The sequence below is a fragment of the Amblyomma mixtum genome, chromosome 2, assembly GCF_055824585.1.
Source record: "Amblyomma mixtum isolate Tamu chromosome 2, ASM5582458v1, whole genome shotgun sequence".
NCBI classification, from domain to species: Eukaryota; Metazoa; Arthropoda; class Arachnida; order Ixodida; family Ixodidae; genus Amblyomma; species Amblyomma mixtum.
In genome coordinates, this window is record NC_143013.1 from 110334145 (window position 1) to 110354345 (window position 20201).

At 49.0% G+C, this 20201-nt stretch overlaps 1 protein-coding gene across 1 annotated transcript; it reads left to right on the forward strand.

The window, feature by feature from the left end:
* Nucleotides 1-15766: 15766 nt before the first annotated feature.
* Nucleotides 15767-17776, forward strand: LOC149360555 (neprilysin-2-like). The gene has a single exon (XM_089567871.1). The coding sequence runs from the start codon at nt 15767-15769 to the stop codon at nt 17774-17776; it is 2010 nt and encodes a 669-aa protein (XP_089423997.1).
* Nucleotides 17777-20201: the final 2425 nt, after the last annotated feature.

A 20201-nucleotide genomic window follows, 5' to 3' on the forward strand; every position in this document is an offset into this window, starting at 1 on the left:
CGCTTCCTTCTTGTCTTGCTTCGGCGCAGCTGGCGCGACAGCTCCCGTGGAGGCGCTCCCCGGGGTTTTCGCGCCAAAATCCGCCTGGGCGGAAGGCGGGAAGTCTCCGGGGTTTTTCCGCTCCTTGCGGGGTTTCTTCTTGCGTTTCGACGTGGCTAATTCCCAGTTGTGGTCGTCGTCCTGCTCGATTCCGCCCTGCGTTCCCTGCGGGCCCAGCATGGCGGCCTCTTGAGGCGCGAAAACCGCCTCGCTTCCCTCCTTCACCGTTGGCCGAGTGCTGACGTGGCAGTCTTCTTCCATCTCCTGAGTTTCCATGAAATCTTTTGGCGAATCTTCTAGTGCCTTCTCGATGTTGGGTCGGTTGTCGGGGTAGGGGACCGTTGCCATCGTCGTTGTCGCTCGTGACGAGGCCGGAGAGTCCTCGAACGCCCGTAGTCGTGCTAGGCCAACGAGGCTTAGCTCGCACCCCGCCACTCGGCAAGTTCGAAGTCCGGTAGAAAACCCAAAAATGGGCCCACCTCTTCGAATTTGGTGTCCAAGTGGTCCACTTCTGTTCCTCTTCAAGCTCCAACAAAAATTTTGGAGGTCCGTTGAGATGATCGGGCCTGGCTGGTCAAAATTTGCGGAGCCCATGCGGAGCACGTCGCTCGCGGTGGACACCCGAAGCGTCTAAACTCTTCACTCCCGAAAGACGCGGGTTCGATCCCGGCCGCGGCGGCTGAATTTCTTTGGAGGAGAAATGCGAGGCTCGTGTACTGTGCGATGTCAGTGCACGTTAAAGAACCCCAGGTGGTCGAAATTTCCGGAGCCCTCCACTACGGCGTCTCTCATAGCCCTAGTCGCTTTGGGACGTTAAACCCCATAAACCAACCAACCAAACCATCTTTCACTCCCACCTTTCTCCCTTCCTGAACGGGGCACTTGCCGTGGTGCCCGGCTCTGTTAGGGCGCTTCGTTCGAGAGAGGGTACACGGGTTCGAAACCGATCGAGGCGGCCACGCTTTGATGGAGGCGAAACGCAATATGCGTCTATGTGGTGTGCGGTGCTAGTGCACGTTAATGATCCCCTAGTGATCGAAATTATTCCGTTGCCGTCCACTACATCTTTCTTTTATCTGTTTCAAGATGAAAGCCTTACTAGTTCTCATTACGGGAATAGCCGGCGGCGTGTGTTAGTTTGTAGGAGCAGATGAAACAAGAAATCCAAGCGATGGCAAGAAAAAAAAGGTGACGTCACCGAGCAGCCGCAGGACCCACATTGATAGACTAGCAGCGCAGTTTCAGACAATCATGCATTAGCTTCTACGTATCGACCACCACTTCCTGACCTCAAAGTGTCACCCGTATTCTCGACCACATTCGTAAGAGGAATGTAAGAAACCGTTTGTCGTACAGCGTAGCGGGTGCTGTCCTGCGATTTATCTTTGCATATTGCTTACACGTGCTAGTGGAGTTCGAGGCTAGCTTGCGACAGGGATTCGAACCAACGACTTATGCACCTTTAATTGTGTGCCTACCAATGGTTCATCTCTTTCTTTAAAAGCAACAATAAATGAAGATTGGTTTTTGACGACTGGAGATGATGCAGTATCTGTCTCACATATCTCGGTGGACACCCGAACCGCGTCTTAAGAGGAGGATAAAGGAGGAAGTGAAAGAACAGAAAGAGAAAAAGAGGTGTCGTAGAGGGGGGCTTCAGAGTAATTTTGACTACCGAGGAACTTTAACGTGCACTGACATCGCACAGCATACGGGCGCTTTTTGCGTTTCACCTCCGTCGAAAGGCGGCCGCCGCGGTCGATCCCGAGTACTCCGGCTCAGTAGCCGAGTGCGCTAACCACTGAGCCACCGCGGCGCGTGTTGTGAGTTCTTGGCAGTTGCGAAATCTTGAAACGAGGATTAGTTTATTTTTTAACTGAGTAAGGTTTCAACGCTCTGTCGCTAAATGGTCAGTGGGAAAAGTTGTTTGTCGTGTGATGTGAGGCTAGCGCCATCTATAACCTCTCCTGGACAGTGCTACGCCGGTACTGCGAAGATCTCATGCTTACATCTATACTGCGTTTGCAATTTCAATTTGCCAGGAAACCGGCATTGTAAAGGACACAGACAGTTCGCCCTGAAGAAAGCTCTTGAGACTTGTAGTTATCGTAGTGAAAATCTGTTGAATCTCACCTCCCCACAAGGCGACGAAATAACGGCAGCTGCACCATTTTCCCTTGTTCGCCTTTCATGCGAGTGGTTATTTCAATGCGCGTGCACAGGCGCAAAGCAGCTCTGTATTGTGAATACACTGAATTCATTCTAGAGCAGAGTGACTAGATCGCGGGAAACCTGGTCAATAGATTTATCATCAAAAGGTGACGAAATGTATTGTCGGATCGTTTAAAAATGGTAGAAGATCGATTTCCCCGAGAATTGTCGCTACACCTCCAGCTTTAAAGCGCTTTTAGCTCCCGTGAGCGATACAATTGCCGCCATTAATCCCAGGTAATAAGGGAGTAATTACTCATTGACGTCCACCCGAGCGCAGCCATACGGCTACAGAGGAAAGCTGTACAGCTTCCTCAGAAACTTCGTAGTTAAAGAAAAATTCGTCCTGGTCCGTGATCCCGGACAAATCTGCAATTCTACTCCACCTTGGGGGTTTGGTTTGGTTTATTGGTTTATTGGGGTTTAACGTCCCAAAGCGACTGAGGCTATGAGAGACGCCGTAGGGAAGGGCTCCGGAAATTTCGACCACCTGGGGTTCTTTAACGTGCACTGACATCGCACAGCACACGGGCCTCTAGAATTTCGCCTTCATCGAAATTCAGCCGCCGCGGCCGGGATCGAACCCGCGTCTTTCGGGTCAGCAGCCGAGCGCCGTAGCCACTGAGCTCCCCTAAACATTTGGTCAACACTGTTCCCACTTCGAGTTATTGATCAATTCGCTCTCGCCCTACCATAAGCTTGCCCTGTTCCGGGTTCGTACCTACTGAAAAATCCGGTATGAATTTTAAACCTGAACCGCATACCGGGTTATTGTACAGGATTTGCGATACCGGATTACCGGAATATCCTGTATAAAACAGGACAGTCCTGTATAATACAGGACTCTCCTGTTTTGTACAGGATACTCCGGTAATCCGGTATCGCAAATCCTGTATAATAACCCGGTATGCGGTTCCGGTTTAAAATTCATACCGGATTACAGGACAGTCGTGTATTCTACAGGCTAGGCACGTATTATACAGGAGGGCCCTGTATCACAGGACAAAGGCAGGAATAAAATGCTTCAAATATATTCCACTTGGACGAAATCTGCCCAAAAACTGGGGCCATAAGTGTACATGCCAAATGCTGCAATATACAGAGCCTCAGAAACTGGTAATCTGCGATTATCAGCGACTCGTATTGCAGTCGATGTGCAATTGTGTTATTTGCTCCCAGCTTTTACCAAGTATTAATAGCTTGTTGAGTATTATAATGCATCAAAAACTCCAAAAGATATTTATTTTTTTCGGATGTCTTGAACCAGCTCACGTAGGTAATAATTTAACTCTTTGCGACGATCTACCGGCGCTGGGGTCTCTACAGGGTGCTGGCCAATGAAGTAGTGAAAAGCACCTGCAGAAAAGAAAATATGATTGGTAGTACATAATGCCCCCACCTTATCATTTAATTGGGCACTGACACACAACATAATGCATTGAGCACTGTGACATGGAACTTACGGCCAATGGCTTGTAGCTTTTCAGGGGTCATTGGCTTCCTGCCCACTGTCGAGGCTTCTGACTTCAGGTTCCGATGGCATGCTTGCCCTGTAACGCTCCTTTCCAGGAGTTGTGGAGTCGTCCAAAGGCTGCGTCCTTGCAGAAACGCGAATCTTTGGGTGCCACCATAACTGCTGCCCACGTTGCCGAAGGAATAAAAATTCCATTCCCGAGGTGGACCTGTATGCAATAATTACAAATGCATACCCCGGTAGCACAAACGGGGCTCTGAATTGCGGGCCCTCGTGGGCCCAGACAAGCCAGACAAGCAAGGCGTCTCAAGACGCCAGGCCCTGAGCATTGACAATGCTCAGTATCGTGAGTGCACCTCACGCCTTCCATATTTGAATCAATAATGTATTGAAAATCTGCGTCGTAACATTGTTGGTGTGTACACAGGTTGCTCGGACGATTCCGATGCTTGCGTGGTCATCCTCCATTATTTACGGCACATACCGCAGCATCGATGCGATGCTTGATGTTTGTTCAAGGGCTTGAGCCGCTCCCCCTCAGGACGCTTATCGATGATTGCTCTCGCACGTGCACACCACATGACTCTGTAAAGAAAGAATACAAACTATAAAACTAATTTTAGTCGTGTAATCATGAAGGACAAGCAATTTCGGTATGTAACTGAAAGAAAATTTTGCGCTATTTCGTCCCTCTACGCTGTGCAATCTACAAAGTTTTAGTTAAAAAGACACTGGACAGTTAGAACGTTTCTGTTGACGCCGAGCATATACCCGAGACGGAGGCAGTACTTAAAGAACAGAGTGATTTAAAATGCGTACTTACGTCCTAGCAGCACGACGTCGCCGTCATAAAATCCGCCTTCACCTCCGTGGCCTCCACCGGTCAAATGTTCCCCACTCACGTCTTTCGGAGCGAAGTCATTCATCGCTGAGACAAGGATGATAGGGTTGCACCAGATTTGCACTGGACGTACGCATGAAAGGCGTTGTCATATTTGATCATGGATTGATCAAGGCAACACGAAGAAAGGCGCAAAAAATTGTATAACACAAATTCAACGCCAACGATCGAGTGCCAGCGTGTTTTCGCAGCTACCTTCATCGCTTGACACTCAACCCAGCCGCAGGAGAGAAAAACCTGTTCCAAACAAACGCAGGAAAGGCGGGGGAGGACTTCTGCATAAAGTCACCGCGCTGCGACTGGGCACAGTGAACAAGCAGAATTGGAACCTCCTCGCCACTTAATGGAAGCCTCGCGGGGAGCGTGGTCGGGAGGGCGGCTTAAAATGCTCGGTCGTGGGTTGTAGAGTGAGCGCCTCCGCGCCGCTTCGGGGAACGGCACTGGAAGGGACAGGACAGACACAGAGGAGCCCAAGGGGAAGTGACAAAGGCCGATAGAAAAGCCAGGAATGCGCGGGTTTTTTTTTGCGACCGGACCCAGGAAAAGCAAAGGCGGTGAGGAGAGAAAAGAAAAAAGCTTTAAAAAAAAATTGCGCAAAGACGGGTTACTCGTGTAAGGTTTCTACAGGTGGTTTTTGTTTTTATTTTGTTCTCTCGAGCGCTGTATCTTTTAGCTAGCACGAAGCGTCGCCCTTAAGGGAACACCCCAAGCTGCCGGCTCCGTTGAATTAACCTTTTCTTGTTCGTTCTGGGCGATTTGTGATTAGTATGTGTTCCTGATAGAGTGAAGGGTGGGGCCGCTCGCGATGACGCTTGGACAAGTTGCGTTATCAATGGGCGATCACTTGAAGAAGTGCAAAGAATTCCTGCACGAAAACCAAGAATTTTCTTTCTTCATCGATGCGTCGCTAGAGGCTGCCGCTAGCGAACATTAAGGAAGCTGCTGCAATGAAGGCGACAGTAACAAACCTTTTTGAGCCTCTGGCGCAGTCACCGGAGGCTCGCCATGTTTATCAGCCAGTCTTGAAGTTCGCACTGTTAAATCCATAGTAATCTTCGAAGGACTTACGAAGGCTGCTGGCGGATATATACTAGCCGTTTGCCCGCACACAGCCGCCCTGGCTTTGTCAGGGTGCTGCACGGGAAGCCAATATGGCGGTTGCCCACAATTCACCTTCATGCAGCCCCCGCCTTTCATGCACAAACTGCATGTTTTGCCACTGCGAAGCTCACGCTTAGCCCTTTTCTTTTCCTAGCCCTTTAAACAAAACCGTGTATGTGTTGATTATCGCACTTATGCGCACGCTGACCCCCCCCCCCCCCCCCCCCCCCGCCCCCCTCCCCGAAAATATATCTGCTGGCGTACAGCAGTCAATCTGCAGACCAAGCACCAAAACCGCAGCACATATCGCTCTGAATACAGGCTGGTATGTCCGGTTTGAGCTCCGTACCGGACTAGTCTGTTCGGTTTGAGCTCCGTACCGGACTGGTCTGTCCGATTTGAGCTTCGAACCGGCAATAGACTGCCCGGTATGAGCTCCGTACCGGAGCGGTCTGTCCGGTTTGGGATCGATACCGGACCGGTATGAACCGGTATAGCCATCAAACCGGACGGGTCTCGCCGGTATGAGAGTGATACCGGACCGGTATGAAACCGATATGTTCCGGTAAAATCCGGTTTGCCGCGATACCGGATTTTTCAATAGGGGTATCCCGGACCAGGACGAATGTTTCTTTAACTACGAAGTTTCTAAGAAAGCTGTATAACTTTCCTTTGTAGCCGTATGGCTGCGCTCGGGTGGACGTCAATGAGTAATTACTCCCTTATTACAAATCTACTCCACCTTGGGGGTTTCCCCTAAACATTTGGTCTTTAATCCCAGGGATATGATAAATGTCTGCTGATGATTGGATGCTGAAAAAACCATTCCATTCAGGTTATGTTTCAGTTTTGCTAAATACTGCACTTACCTACGTTATTTCCTTGGAAATAGGGTTAATCCCGTAGAAAAAGGATGGTTAACATTCGAAACGTTTAACCATGGTTACCCATATTCAAGGTTAACCATGAAAAGATGGGTAATGGCGAAGAAGAAACGTTGTTTTTGGGCATAGCAAGAAAATCACAAAAAGCTTTCGCTCATCTGTTAATAACAGCCGCATTAATTACAAAACATCATCTGCAAAAAACTGAATCAGGGCGTTTGAGACGTAAACTCAATGGAACAGACGACATCGTTAAGAGCATGAAATTTACAGCGCCCCGATAGAGGACAGAAAATTTCTGAATTGAAGTTTTTTGACTGATTGATTCATGATAAATTTAGAATCCTACCGGGGACTCAAAACGCGCCCCAGTCATAACTACATCTTGACCCCTTATTTTACACGTCCAAACCAATCTAAATTTCCATATTTGCCTCGAACTATTATGGTATAGTACTACACACCTCAGGAGCTGCTTAAAAACAAAATCTTGAAGATGCTTTTGCCAGCACTATACTATTCTCTACTTAATGTCCTTAATATTCTACTTTATGGTATTTAAGTGTATTTCTCATGATTTTTTCTGTAGTTACTAAATAAATAACAGATAAATTAATGAAACAAGTGAGGGGGGCGCTTTGTTCAGCTAAAGTGCGGTGAGGCGAAAGCCTTAAGCGTGGTATTGGTGCTTGTGCGACTGATGTGTGGTTATGATGTTAAGCTTCGCCTCTGAGTGTGGAACGCGACAGCGTCTTGCAACGATGCCAGCGAGTCCGCAGAACGCCACCGCCCGTTCAGCTCTACGCCTTGCTCGTCGGTGAATTGCTTTTGAGGAAAGGAAATGTATCTCTTGCGCATATCTCGGTGGACACCTCAACCTCGCCCTAACCGGGACGGGAGGAGGATGGGAGTGAACGAGGACACCGTATTGATTAGACGCGCCTTTGTTCATTCAAACCATCGAGCTGGCAAGGCGGAATAGGTTGGACCGGCTGCAGCGCTCCCATTTGTTTTTGCGGCAGCTGGTCATTCCTTTTTTGTTTTTTTCTGGACACAACAGACCCGTTTTTGAGCACCATATGCCAAGTTGGGCTGCGGCGCATGCTGCCGGAAGTCTCTACTACTGAGGTTTACTTTAGGATCAGCGGCTTTTACCGGGAAATTGTCTCTAGTGTGAGATTCCTTTCCGCGCGGTTTTCAAATAATTTTCTGTCGACTGTCAAATTTTGCTCGAGGCCGAGTTCATGTCCCTGCTTTTGACATACTGGACTCGGCCGATGCACCCCCGCCCCGCCGAGTGGAGCTGATATGGGTGCCTGCGCACTCCGGGCATCCCGGAAACGAGGCCGCCAACCTTTTAGCCAGAGGTTCTTTAAACCGGGCTCAGGTGGCCTCGGATCGGGGATTCACGAAGGATCGCATGCACTCATTCAGTGAGCTGACCCAGGCATACAGAGCCTCTCGCCAGCTCTACCCCCCGCCCCACCCCTCCCTAGATAACAGACACGCAACACTCTGGCGCAGATTACAAACACATACTCTCCCCTCGCCCCTTACCCTAACCCACTATCATCCCTCCTTCCCCACTCCTGCTTGCGCCCTATGCCCAGAACCCTTCGCTTCTTCCCTCCACATCCTTTCCCTCTGCCCGGCGGACCCTCCCCCGCGGGACCTAGAGAACCTCAAGACCTGGGAGGACTGAGAGACCGTGCTGCGCTCGGGGGACCCGGCCGTGCAGACCATCGACACCGGCCGTGCTGCCAGTGTTATGAACCTTAGGAACATAAACACTTGAGTGCCGTGGGGTCGTGCGGGGACCCTGGGGCGTGCCCCGAATTCCTGTTAAATTAAAGTTTTTTTCTCTCTCTCTCTCTGTCAAGCGGAAAAAACTGCACCGTGCTTTGTGCGATATAGTTTTCCCAGTGCCTCTGTACAGGGCCTTGTACAGTGGAGGCCCAGACATTGATGTTTTAAAGAGGGTTAAAAAAATGCAGGTGCCGCCAGGAGTAAAAACCTTCGTTTTTAAGCTGCACACTGGCACCATGACGGTTAAAAACTTATTAGAAGGAAAGGAATTTTTTTTACCTTGGGGATCACGCTGTTTAATTTGCAGAAAGCCGGAAACAATAGACCACGTGTTTTTACACTTTTGGAAAGGGGTTTATTTTTGGAATGTATTGCAGCAAATTCTAAAGAAAGAATTACACTTGACATGTAAGGCATCCGGTATGTAAGGCATCTGTAGAAAATGAGCATGGGGTACCGTTTGACTGATAGGCCTCCACTGTATATGGCGCCTCAGAATGGCAGGCCACCATTGTGACAAATACGAAATACCTGCCCGAACTTACTTCCGGGAAAGCATGGACTGGTTTCTGGCCATCCAGAGAGCCGCGCCGGAGCCTCCGGAGTGGCTCTCGAGACTAGAGCCGCTGTGCAATTTGTGTGAATTTTAATCTGACGAAGCCAGATTCTAGCTGGCTGACCACGACAGTGCCGTGTGTATGTACATATATAGCGTTTAGTGTGCTTTGTTGATTTTTTGTTTTGTTGATTGTTATGTGTCAAAGCCAGGCAATAAAGAAGAAAAAGCTGGCATGGCGGAGGGGGTAGCATGCTCGTCTCGCACTCCGGATACCCTGGTTCGATTCCCCAACTCGACCAATTTCCTACTCGATTTTATTTATCTGGTCTGAATAGAAAGGTTAATTAGGCTAATTGGTTAAGTAACAAAACTCAGTCCCACTTACTTGGAGCATCACTATACAATGCCTTTAATTGGTTGCAAGGTTACCAGCCAAGGTACAATGGGCCCCGTTTGAAATTCACGCACTGTGACGTCCCGACCATTTCGACCAATTCAAAAGCGTGACATTTCTGTCGACAACTCCAGCTGACAACGATGAGGCATTAAAGGCTTCCGCTCTAAAAAATGCTGTGCATTATTTTCTCTTTTTAAGAGCTAAGATATGGTTGTATGCCTTACGGTAATGTATTAGTGCAGCTATACCTGTGGAATTGGTTGCAAATTGTGCCCATTCGGTTTAGTGTAGCCTAGCGAAGCGCTCACACCATTTAGCTAGCTCTCGTGAGGTATATCCTTTACATATCCTCTGCAGGATACATTTCCTGTACACTTACAATTTAGGGAGTAAAAATAAAAAGAAGACAATATAAGCAGGTTAGCTTCACAATTCGAACCACAGAACTTCACTTCTCCTGAGCACGTTATCGACTAAGCCATGGTGAAGATCATTTACTTTACTGCCTGTTCCAACAAATTACAGCAAGCCTTAGGCACATTAAGTTGTCCTCTCCATTCTCACGATAAGGGGCGTGTAAGCATTTTGCTCACATCATTAACTCAGAACCGTTTTAAGGAACACTACTGCTACATAAAACCAAAAAATTGGCAGGACGGTTGCCTCTGGTTAATGAGAGATCGGGCGAGAGCTCTTCAGTTATATTTACTTCACGATTTGTTGTAATGAGCTTATGAGAGCGACTTGACACCTGTATAGTTCTAAAGGGCGCTGTTTAGTTTTCGGCACAGTCATTTTTAAAGCAAAAGCCTTTAATGCCTCATCGTTGTCGACAGACGTTTGACAGCAGAGGTGTCACTCTTTTCGGTTCGTTCAAAAGTCCATGATGTCAGAGTACGGGGATTCGTAGTAATGAGGTCACCCGCGGATACCTGGTGCCCCTTTTCGAGCACACGACACCTAATAAATTATTTACCGTCCGCTCCGACGACAAATAAGGGCGTAATAAGGGACGACAAAAAGGGGGGCGTAAGGCGTCCGCGGGTGACCACATTACATACCTCATTACTGAGAACACAGCCATAAAAACAAGGGAACTCATCAAAGCAGAGGGAGAGTCGTGCTAAAGAAGCAGTCAGAGTCGGCAGTGAAAGTTTGTAGTTGTAATGTGTAGTCAAAGTGTGTAGTCAAATAAAGCACTAGTACAGCACAAACAGCCTCACAGACAATGCCAAACAGTGCGTCAGGAAACGCTTTCACCTTACAGCACTTTCTAGAGAGCCAAGTGCCCCCTGAAGTTTATTCGACACGGTCATCTCTCCAGTTCTCCGCTCTAGAAACGCAGCAGGGCCTATGATTCTCTTCTCTGGTTTCGAGTTTGGCAGTAGCTGTCGTAGCCAAGCAAAGATCTCTTTCTACAAAGTGGTGTGCTAAAAATACACAACTTGTATAAATATCGCTTGAGTGTCCGGTTTAAACTCGAAACACGTAGAAATGTAAACCACATACGTAAACTTGCCGAACTACATACCCGAGATGCAAGCTACACAACAAGGTATGCGGAGACATGGATAGTCCCGACCCCACGGTTAAACTCGGGTAGAGAACGCCTGCAGTTCACTCTTCCGTCCCTGCTAAACGCGTATATATATAATTTTGACCTTTTCAGTTCGTCAAGCAGGTCTTTGCGTGCTTTGTATGCTAGCATGTAGAATTTTTGTTTTGTGTGTTTTTTTTTCTTTCTCTTTTTTTTCTTTGCTGCCATTACCTGAGTCTACCCAATGTGAATATTGTGTCAGTATTGTATAATGTTCTTTCGCTTTCTCTTGTACCTGCTCATTATTGTATACTTGTTATCACGCTTTGCAACTGCCTTTTGTATTAAAAGCCTTGCTGTCAAGCTGCTGCCAAGCGAAAGGGGGCTGCGGCTTAGTCAAGCTGTCTCTCACAGCTTTTTCTGCGCCTCCACTGTCTGTATCTTTACAAGGCAGAAATAAAGAATTTGAATTTGAATTTGATTGACCGGGCTACATTCGTCGGTTCTAGGCACACCCTTCCTCCTCCTTCCCGGATGTCCACGTTCCGGATGGTTACCGTGGTACACATTTCAACACTCTCGTCATAGCCTCCTCCTCTCGTCATGCCCTCCTTCCACAGCTGTTCTCTTCCTCTTACAAGGGTAAATACCGTCCGGTTCGTTCTCATGAAAACCATGTACCACTTGCGCTTTCTCACACTCTCGCCGTACCCACCTCCTTCCATGATAATAATTCTCTGGTTGGGGATTTTTTCACTCTCGCCCCATTTTCCTCCTTCCAAGATACCCTCCTGCCGAACGGTTATCCTTGCAAAAATCCCCATGCTTAAGCCTTCCACCGCTCTTGCCCTAAAGCTTATTTCCTCGGTAACACTCCCTGTCCCTCCGTGGCAAACTCCAATCGATTGCGCCTTCTTGTGTTTCTGGCCATACTCTCCTTCTTCTGGGTGACTATCCTCCGGTTGGGGATTCCACCGCTCTCTCGATACCCTCCACTTTTCCATGGTAACCACCTTCCGGATGGTTCCTGCGGTAACCACCCACAGGTTGCCATGAGAAAAGCTTCCGCACGGCTTATGCAAAGGAACCGTGCAGCCGGACCACCGCTAAAATGATGGATTGGGAGGAGGTACCATGCCTGAGGAGATCGCATCTCGCGTCATGCAGCGAAGATTGCGCTAAGTCCGGGCATGGCCCCCCATCCCAACGGCAGCCAACCTGGGCCACATGAGAACCGCGGGTGTTCTCCTCCCCTTCCCTCAGGTTCAGCTGCCTCCCCTGTGGGGGAGGCAGCTGAACCTCCCTTTCTCCGCTCCCTTTATACCTTCCTCCTTGCGTGATAATCACCCTCCGAGTGGTTCCCATGGCAACGCACCCACCGGTGATGCCGATGATGATGATGATGATGAGAATGATATCAACTTTATTTTCCGCCAGATAAGGAAGCCCACTACTCCCTGTCCCCGGCACGCAGGCCTTGGTGACGGGGGCTGGGACCTCCGCGATTAGAAGCAGGCGAAGAGGTCTTGATTCCTCGCGGCTTCTTCCGCCAGGCGGATGGCTTGTTGCTGTGAAGCAGGGGCCTCGCTCCGCATCGGGGCTTCCCAGGTTTCTCTACAATTTATATTTTCTTTAGCGCCTGGGGAGCTAGCGAATTCCCAGATTATGTGCTCGAGGGTCCTTCTCGCCCCACAGAGCTTGCACTTATCTATCGTTTTCTTTGTTATCTCTGAACATGATACGTCGAGACCGGGTTTACGAAGTTCCCAGCTTCAAGGCATCGCCATGCGATTGCCTCCCTATTGTTTAGACTTTTATCTGGTGGTGTCACCAGTCTCCTCTGTAACCGATAATTTTCAACTATCTCCGTATAATTTCTCAGACGCTCGTCCATGTTCCGGCAGTCGGGCGGCTTCGCAGCTACCCGGAAGTAGAGAGCTCGGGCCACTAGTGGGCCGCGTCGTTGCTAGGAACGAACGCTTGTGCGGGAGTCCAAATTAGGCTAACTTTTCTCTATAGCCGTCTACTGGCCAGAATCCTGGCCGCTTCCGGCGAGATCCTACCCTTTCCAAAATTATAGATGGCCGTTTTGCTATCGCCAATTATAAAATTGGCTTCCGTTCCAACGCAAGCGAGTGCTATCGCAACTTCTTCATCTGTTGTCGCGTTCAGGCTTCTAATTGTGGCTGCCGATACGGGGACCCCGCGGCCGTCGACCACTCAGGCGACCGCAGCCCCCGACTTGCCACTTGCTGCGTCCATGTACGCAACTGACTTGCTGTCCATCGGATCGAAGTCTCTGATTAGTGCTTCTGCTCTCTTCTCGCTCCTTTCAGTGTTGAATATGGGGTGCATGTTACGAGGGAGTGGGGGAATGATTAGATTTTTTCGGCAGTCCTGCGGAATGCTCGATTTGGCTCGTAGTCCCCTATCTGTTTGCAGGCCTACCATTTCAAGGATGGCTCTGCCTGTGGTTGTTCGGCTTAATCTTTCGAGCTGTGAAATTCTGACAGCCTCCGCTATTTCGTCCCAAGTATTGTGCACTCCCCTAGAGAGCTTCTCTGTGGAGGTTCTAATCAGTAAGCCCAGGGCACTCTTTATGCACCGTCGAATGAGCGAGTCTAGTTTCTTCTTCTCCTCAGCCCCAATGTTTAAGAAAGGTGTGGCTTAACTCACGCGGCTTATTACGTGTGCTTGTGCACGTTAAAGATCAACTGCCGAAACAGCCTCTTCGTCAGCCTTAGCAACAGCCTTATCGTCAGCCGAAACATTTTTATCTGCAATCAACCCAAGCCGGTCAAGTTAGGGTATTTGGTTCAATTCTGGAGTGTTGCCCTTGTCGCGTATTGTTTTGTATTTTAATGTAAAGTGTTTGCTACTCGTCTATTGTTTGAGTTGTTTGGTAGAAATCTTGTTGCCTACCTGCAGGCTCTCTTTTTTCCTTTTTTTCGTTGTTTGCTGTTTGCAAAGCACTCTGCAATTGAATCCCCACTCCTGCCTTGGCCACCAAAAGGCGGCTGGCAGTATTGAATAAATAAATAAAAAATAAAAATAAAATAAACAGGTGGTCAAAATTATTCCGCAGACCTCTACTACGGCAGCTCTTTCTCTTTCCTCTTTCACTCCCACCTTCCTTCCTTTCCTTACGGCGTGGTTCAGGTGTCCACCGAGATATTGCGACAGACACTGCGCCATTTCATATCCTCAATAACCAATTATTATTAATATTAACGGCTGTCGCTGTAAAACATCATCAAAACGCGACTATTTGTGCAGTCAGAGATAAAAGGAATAACTACACTTCAGGCGTTGAAAGTCAAAGTCCTGTTCTTTCACCTCCAGAAGTTTAATCTCCAGCCGGCGGCTTAGAACAGAATTACGAGTTTCGTTGACGGGACATGCGGTCCAGAGATTTTTGTCCCTGATCGCACCCTTCACGCAACTTAAGCTCGTTGCCTTTGGAGCAAACACGGGCAGTCCTGGCATCTTCCTCCGCAAATTTTTACAACGGATCGCAATTTCTTAGCGCCATCCTGCTTCGCGAGACACTGCACAGGCGAAAAAAGAATACATCCTATTTGATAGCATCAGGTTCAACGTCTAGTGACCTTGAAGCGTGCAACATGACGGATAAGTATTACTGTTCTCTGCAGCGCTGCTGGGGTGAACTGTCACAGCCATAACCGCAAACGGTAAATCACAACACATAGGGCAGAGATCTTTGGAGCTAGCGAGTGCTGATTTCGCTGATTCATTAAGAAACAGGGCAGGTTCATTCAGTGACGAGCAGCGTTGCGGAGCGCTGCATATGGCAGAACAAGGGGTTAAGCAGTCTTTGCTTGCTTGGCAAAAATGACCTAGTTTCTGTATGAAGTAAGAAGAATAGGCTAATCGCGAATATTAGCCTACCCTGTTCCTTAATGAATCAGTGAAACGAGCTCTAGCTAACTCCAGAAAGGTTGCGGCCGTATGTGTTGTGATTTGCCGTTTGCGGTTATAGCTCTGACAGTCACCCAGCAGCGCTGCACCGTTTGCCGCTGTGCTGTTTTGTCGTCGTGTTGTTGTTTTCCCTGCGTTGTTTGCCCTGTTTCCACACACACACGCACGCACGCACGCACGCACACACACACAGACAAACAGACAGACAGACAGACAGACACGCACGCACGCACGCACGCACACACACACACACGCACACACGCACGCACGCACGCACAGACAGACAGACAGACAGACAGACAGACAGACACGCACGCACGCACGCACGCACGCACACGCACACACACACACACACACACACACACACACACACACACACACACACACAGGGTTTCGCTCAATGTGGTAAGTAATGGTTACGCCTTAATAACAAAGTGGCCTCACTTTTGGCAGTAAAATCCAGTCTTGCACCTCATCCACGTACGCTCTGCTTAAGCTCCAATGAGTAGAAATCTCTCCGGTGTCCTAAAGCGGACCCAGTTAGTCCTGCTCTAGTTCCGAATACTGGTGCCCTGGTCCGATCGCTACACCAGACCGGTTGTAGAATTGTGAACTCTAAACAGCATCGGTCTTTCTGGGATGAGCTTTAAACTAGGCACCACAAATCCGTGCGGGACCTGCATTGTCCTGTTTGCTGCAAACTCAACCTGTGAAAAAACTGTGTCTTCTGTAAAATTCGGTTTCATTGCATACAGGATTTTAACATTGCGGCGCATTTGAAATTACCGCCCTCCACAATCCACAGCGCGATTGTCAACTCCTTCGTGCGAAGGACTGAAGAACTTTCGTTCGTGTAAAAGAGAGGAGCTGATCTGAAACTTCCATCTCATCCAGGAAATGCACGTGGCGACTCTATGCATGGAAGAGGAAGCGCCCCCTCCAGGGCTGAGCCGGTTCACCTGGATCCTGCTTGGCGCTTTTGGCGTCATCGTGGCAGCTGCTGTGATCACGTCCTTCATCATGGTATCCTTGAGCGCCCGAAGTGAAGCCCAGCGGCTGGTGATCACCTGTAACAGTCTCGACTGCACCGCGTTCGAGAATTTGCTGCGGACCACACTTAACACAAGCGTTGATCCGTGCGAGGACTTCAAGGCATTCGTGACTTCGCGCTGGAAGCCAGACCGGCCGGCCGCGACTGACATCCTATGGAGGACCCAGTGGGACGTGAAATATCTATTCATGAGAAAGCTGGCCGACGAGATTCGGCACCACCGCTTCGCTATACCAGTTATGAGCCTGGTAGCCGCCGCGTACGAAGCCTGTGAAAATCCAGCTAGTGAGAGCAACAGGACCCGTTGGATCTTCAAGAAGCTGCTTCGTGATTGGGGTGTCCCTTGGCCCGAGTATCCGATTTCTCCTGTGGATGCTCTAGACGTTGTGGTCAAACTTTGCGTCCATTGGGAGCTACCCCTCTGGTTTGACATCAAGATGCTCCCGGAAAGGACAGCAAGAAACCAAAACATTATCTACATTGGGCCATGCGCGTACACGAAATATTGGAGCGCGCTGTACAAACAGCTAGAACGCGAGGGCAAGATAAGCGATTACGTCAGGCAATACGTGAGCCACTTTTCGTTTCCACTCAGGCAGGACGAAGTGGCTCCGACTGTCAATTACGCTCTGGTCTTTAACGTGACTATGGATTTCATTTGGAAGCTCGCGAAGTTGTGCGACTCACAGTCTGAAATTTTCACTCTGGACACAACTGCACTAATGCTGAACGTGAGCGTTAAAGAGTGGACCTCTGTGTTAAATAAGTACTTCCGGTCCAGGAGAGATTTTTCGCCTAGTGATGCAGCCATCATCAAAATGAAAGGCATCATCGCTGTCGCGCGTGACATGCTAAAACACCCCCCTGATTTGGTGCAGAGCCATCTGGGCTGGTTGATACTACAGCGCTTAGCGCCTCTAGCGGACAGTGACTTCTACGTTCACTCATACGGAAGCAAAACCATCGGTGACAACCTGAGGCCACTGGCTTGCGAGGCCCACATAGAAACGTCTTTCAAGCTACTCGTCCTCGCAAACCACGTCGCGCTAAACTTTCCGCCGAGAATTCGTGAACGCATCGATTTTCTCCTTAACAGCGTTCGAGAAGCCGCTGCTGTCGCTTACGAAGCCTCGCAGTTGCCTGGCCAAGTAGCCGAGCGGATAGCTAGAAAGCTTCGAGAGATGAAAATCAATTTGTGGCCGAGAGCCGAGTACTTGTCCGGAGAGCATCTCGCACGCCTGTATGGGAACCGCCGGAGCAGATACCGGACCAGCTTGGAACACTGGATCGCCGGACGTCGGGCCAACGCTGAGCTCATCGGCAGTGACGCTTACTTTGAGTCCATGAGGCTACCCTATTCGTCTCACAGCGAGCCGATTGTTTACGACAGCGTCCTCAATAGCGCCACCATGGTTATGCTGGTGGCGCGCCAACCGTTCTACTACACGGACGCTATCCCGGCTGCGAGTTACGGAGGATTAGGTGCTGCATTCCTGAAAGAAGTCCTGCGAGACATCAACAGCGATCTAGGAATCGACGAGCTGAACCTGACAAGCTTTCGCGTCAATGAAACCCTCCTGCCGAGTGAAGGTGAGGAAGAGTGCACTGAGAACAGAAAGATCGGTCGAGATAGCCTTCTGTACGCGCTTCAAGCATATCAGGGGAGCAATCATCGAGCACCCCAAATTGCCTGGGGGTATCCACACGAAGCCTTCTTCTTCATAAGCTACTGCCATACTCAAAGCCGGCTGCAGGATGCATACGACTGCAACGAGGAGCTACGTGGGCTGCAGAGTTTTGTGGACGCGTTTCGTTGCGAATCCGGCTCGCGCATGAACCCTAAGCCAAAAGACAAAATGCACGCACACATTTCATAGGCACCACACTGCTTAATGTTTTAATCGCTCACATGCATTGCATTGGACAGGATGTTTAAAAGGACGCTCTTCACGATATTCTTTACTTTTTTCTGCATCGCATAAACATTTCGAACTCGGGCTTTACCCTGGAACTTAAGTCATGCTCGAATGAAGCATAGTATCGGCAGTAATCTAGTTAGCGTGCAAATTAAAAAAAGAGTTGCTTTGATTTTGCGTGTACAGCTCGAAGAGCAACCAGAGTGCATGAAGAAAACAAAGCTGTAGGTGCCGTCTATTTCACTGCTCACTTTCACGCCAAACCTGGTGATTGGTGATTATCGTACGCTTTGTTCCACAGTGGTCATAACTGTGCTTGCATTGGTTTTTCCTTGCAGAGTATCTAGAAGGGACATTATAGCCTTCATGGTTCGGATTTTTGTAAAATGTTCCTTTTCTTCCACATGTTTGCCGCCTGTGTGCGATATTCTTGCGGTATCTAATAAGCCTTATGGTTCGTGTGCTGCCTCAAAGAAGAATCATAAACACAAAAAAATGCATATAGGATCTATTGAGCGCAGATAGCCTACCTGAAATGAGGCGAAAGTGGTAAAGAATGAATTCTTTACCTGTGCTTTCTTTTTCTTTCTGTCCTATCTAACGATCTTATGACCTCATGGTCAAGCAGCGGCGACCGCGGGGAACGAAGTGGTGAATCGGTTTTCCAAGACCACTCCAGAGGCTGTACTTTGATCGAGTGTTTTCCACACGGGCACAGTCAGAAGTGATCGTGTGCCAGTTTTCTTGCCTTGAAATGGGCCTATGAGCCTGAAGGTCACTATAATTAGCTGAAAACTATGTGCACAGTGCGAATAAAGATTTTGACCGGCAGTTTTGGTCTCTGTCGGCACTGGCGCTAAAGTGCGCCTTTGCATCACGGTGACCGACTAAGCTGGAGTACATCATTCCTGATGTCGTCGCGTTGGCGGCAAGCACTGGCTGTTCTTGTGAATTAGAGATTGTTAATATCGCCAGTTGAGACGCTTCCCATAGGGTAATTTATAAAAAATATAATGGTGCTAGTTTTCCAACATTCGGGTACTTGCGCATTTCTGCGACATCTGTGGCCAATAAAATAAAACGTGTTCCATTTGCAAACTTATGCACTTATAGGTGCCAAATATTCAGCTATACCCTCTACTCCGTAATATCGACCACCTCCATCACCTCCAGCCAAGAATATACACAGGTGCATGTCCTTGGTGTGGCGAGACTCGTAACTCGACTCATCACATGGACATGCCTACGCAAATCCAAACACCTCTAACTACCTGATGCTGCCTTGGAGAGCAAGAGGCGCTGCTAACCATCGTGAAGAAGTCAGCAGAAGCCACTGGGGCATTGGAGTAAGGGCCCCACCTGCAACAGCTCCTGCGAAATACGCCTCTTTGCATTGCCAACAACCCTTACCTTTCTTAATATCACCTGGACATGCAGCCGCTAACCATACCAGTTAAAACCACTCAATGCGGCCTTGCAAGAGTGGGTGGTGCTGCTGAGCAGAGCCACGCGGGAAGCCAGGAGACGCTCATCACCGTCTTCGCACGGCCAGGCAGAGTCACCGGTGTCTTATGCTGAAGACTGCGCCTGCTTTTTTCGAACCAGCCTCTTCCTGCCCGTCAATAAATGTTTACGCCTCCCTTTTTTCCCTAGGCAGAATAGTACAAGCTACCGGAGTCCTTGACTGAGGGACCCGCCCCCTACAACCAGTCTTCCAATCACCCTTTTAATAAAAGATTTTCACCGCCGCCACCAACTGTTATGATCAAAGAGTTTTGCTGTGAACAACCCGAATTCTTAATGACGTCACAATAATGTGATCAAGTGGACCTTGACGGCACTCGATGCGGGTGCAAATGCCAAGTGGCTCCTGGGACAACATAGAAATCACATTACATTATGTTCCACCTAATGCACGCCACTGAAACTTGCTAGAAGGCATCACTTATACCTATGAAACTAACCATATCGTTTTTTTTTGCATTCGAGGTTTTGTGTCTGCACCCTTTTAAAAACGTTTCGGCACGGGAATTTGTTGTGCTACCCAGGAAGGCTTTTACTGGGTGGTGGTGGAACTTTATTTCCAGCGGATATAGAGGAGCGACCCGAAGTCGCCCCCCGCTTAAACGGCGGCCGCTATCCCTTGGGCAGCGGCGGCGTCTTCAGCCAGCTGGAGGAGCTTGATCTGTGTCCCCGGGTCGGGGCTGAACAATAGAGCCTCCCAATGATCAGAGTCGGTAATGAAGCGACTCGCGGGTAGGGACTGCGGGCAGTTCCAGATCATATGATTTAGATCGGCTTTGGCACCACAATTTTTGCATTTGTCTGAGTAGAGTCCATCCGAATAGAAGCTACACAATTGGGGATTTGGGTAGGTTTTAGTTTG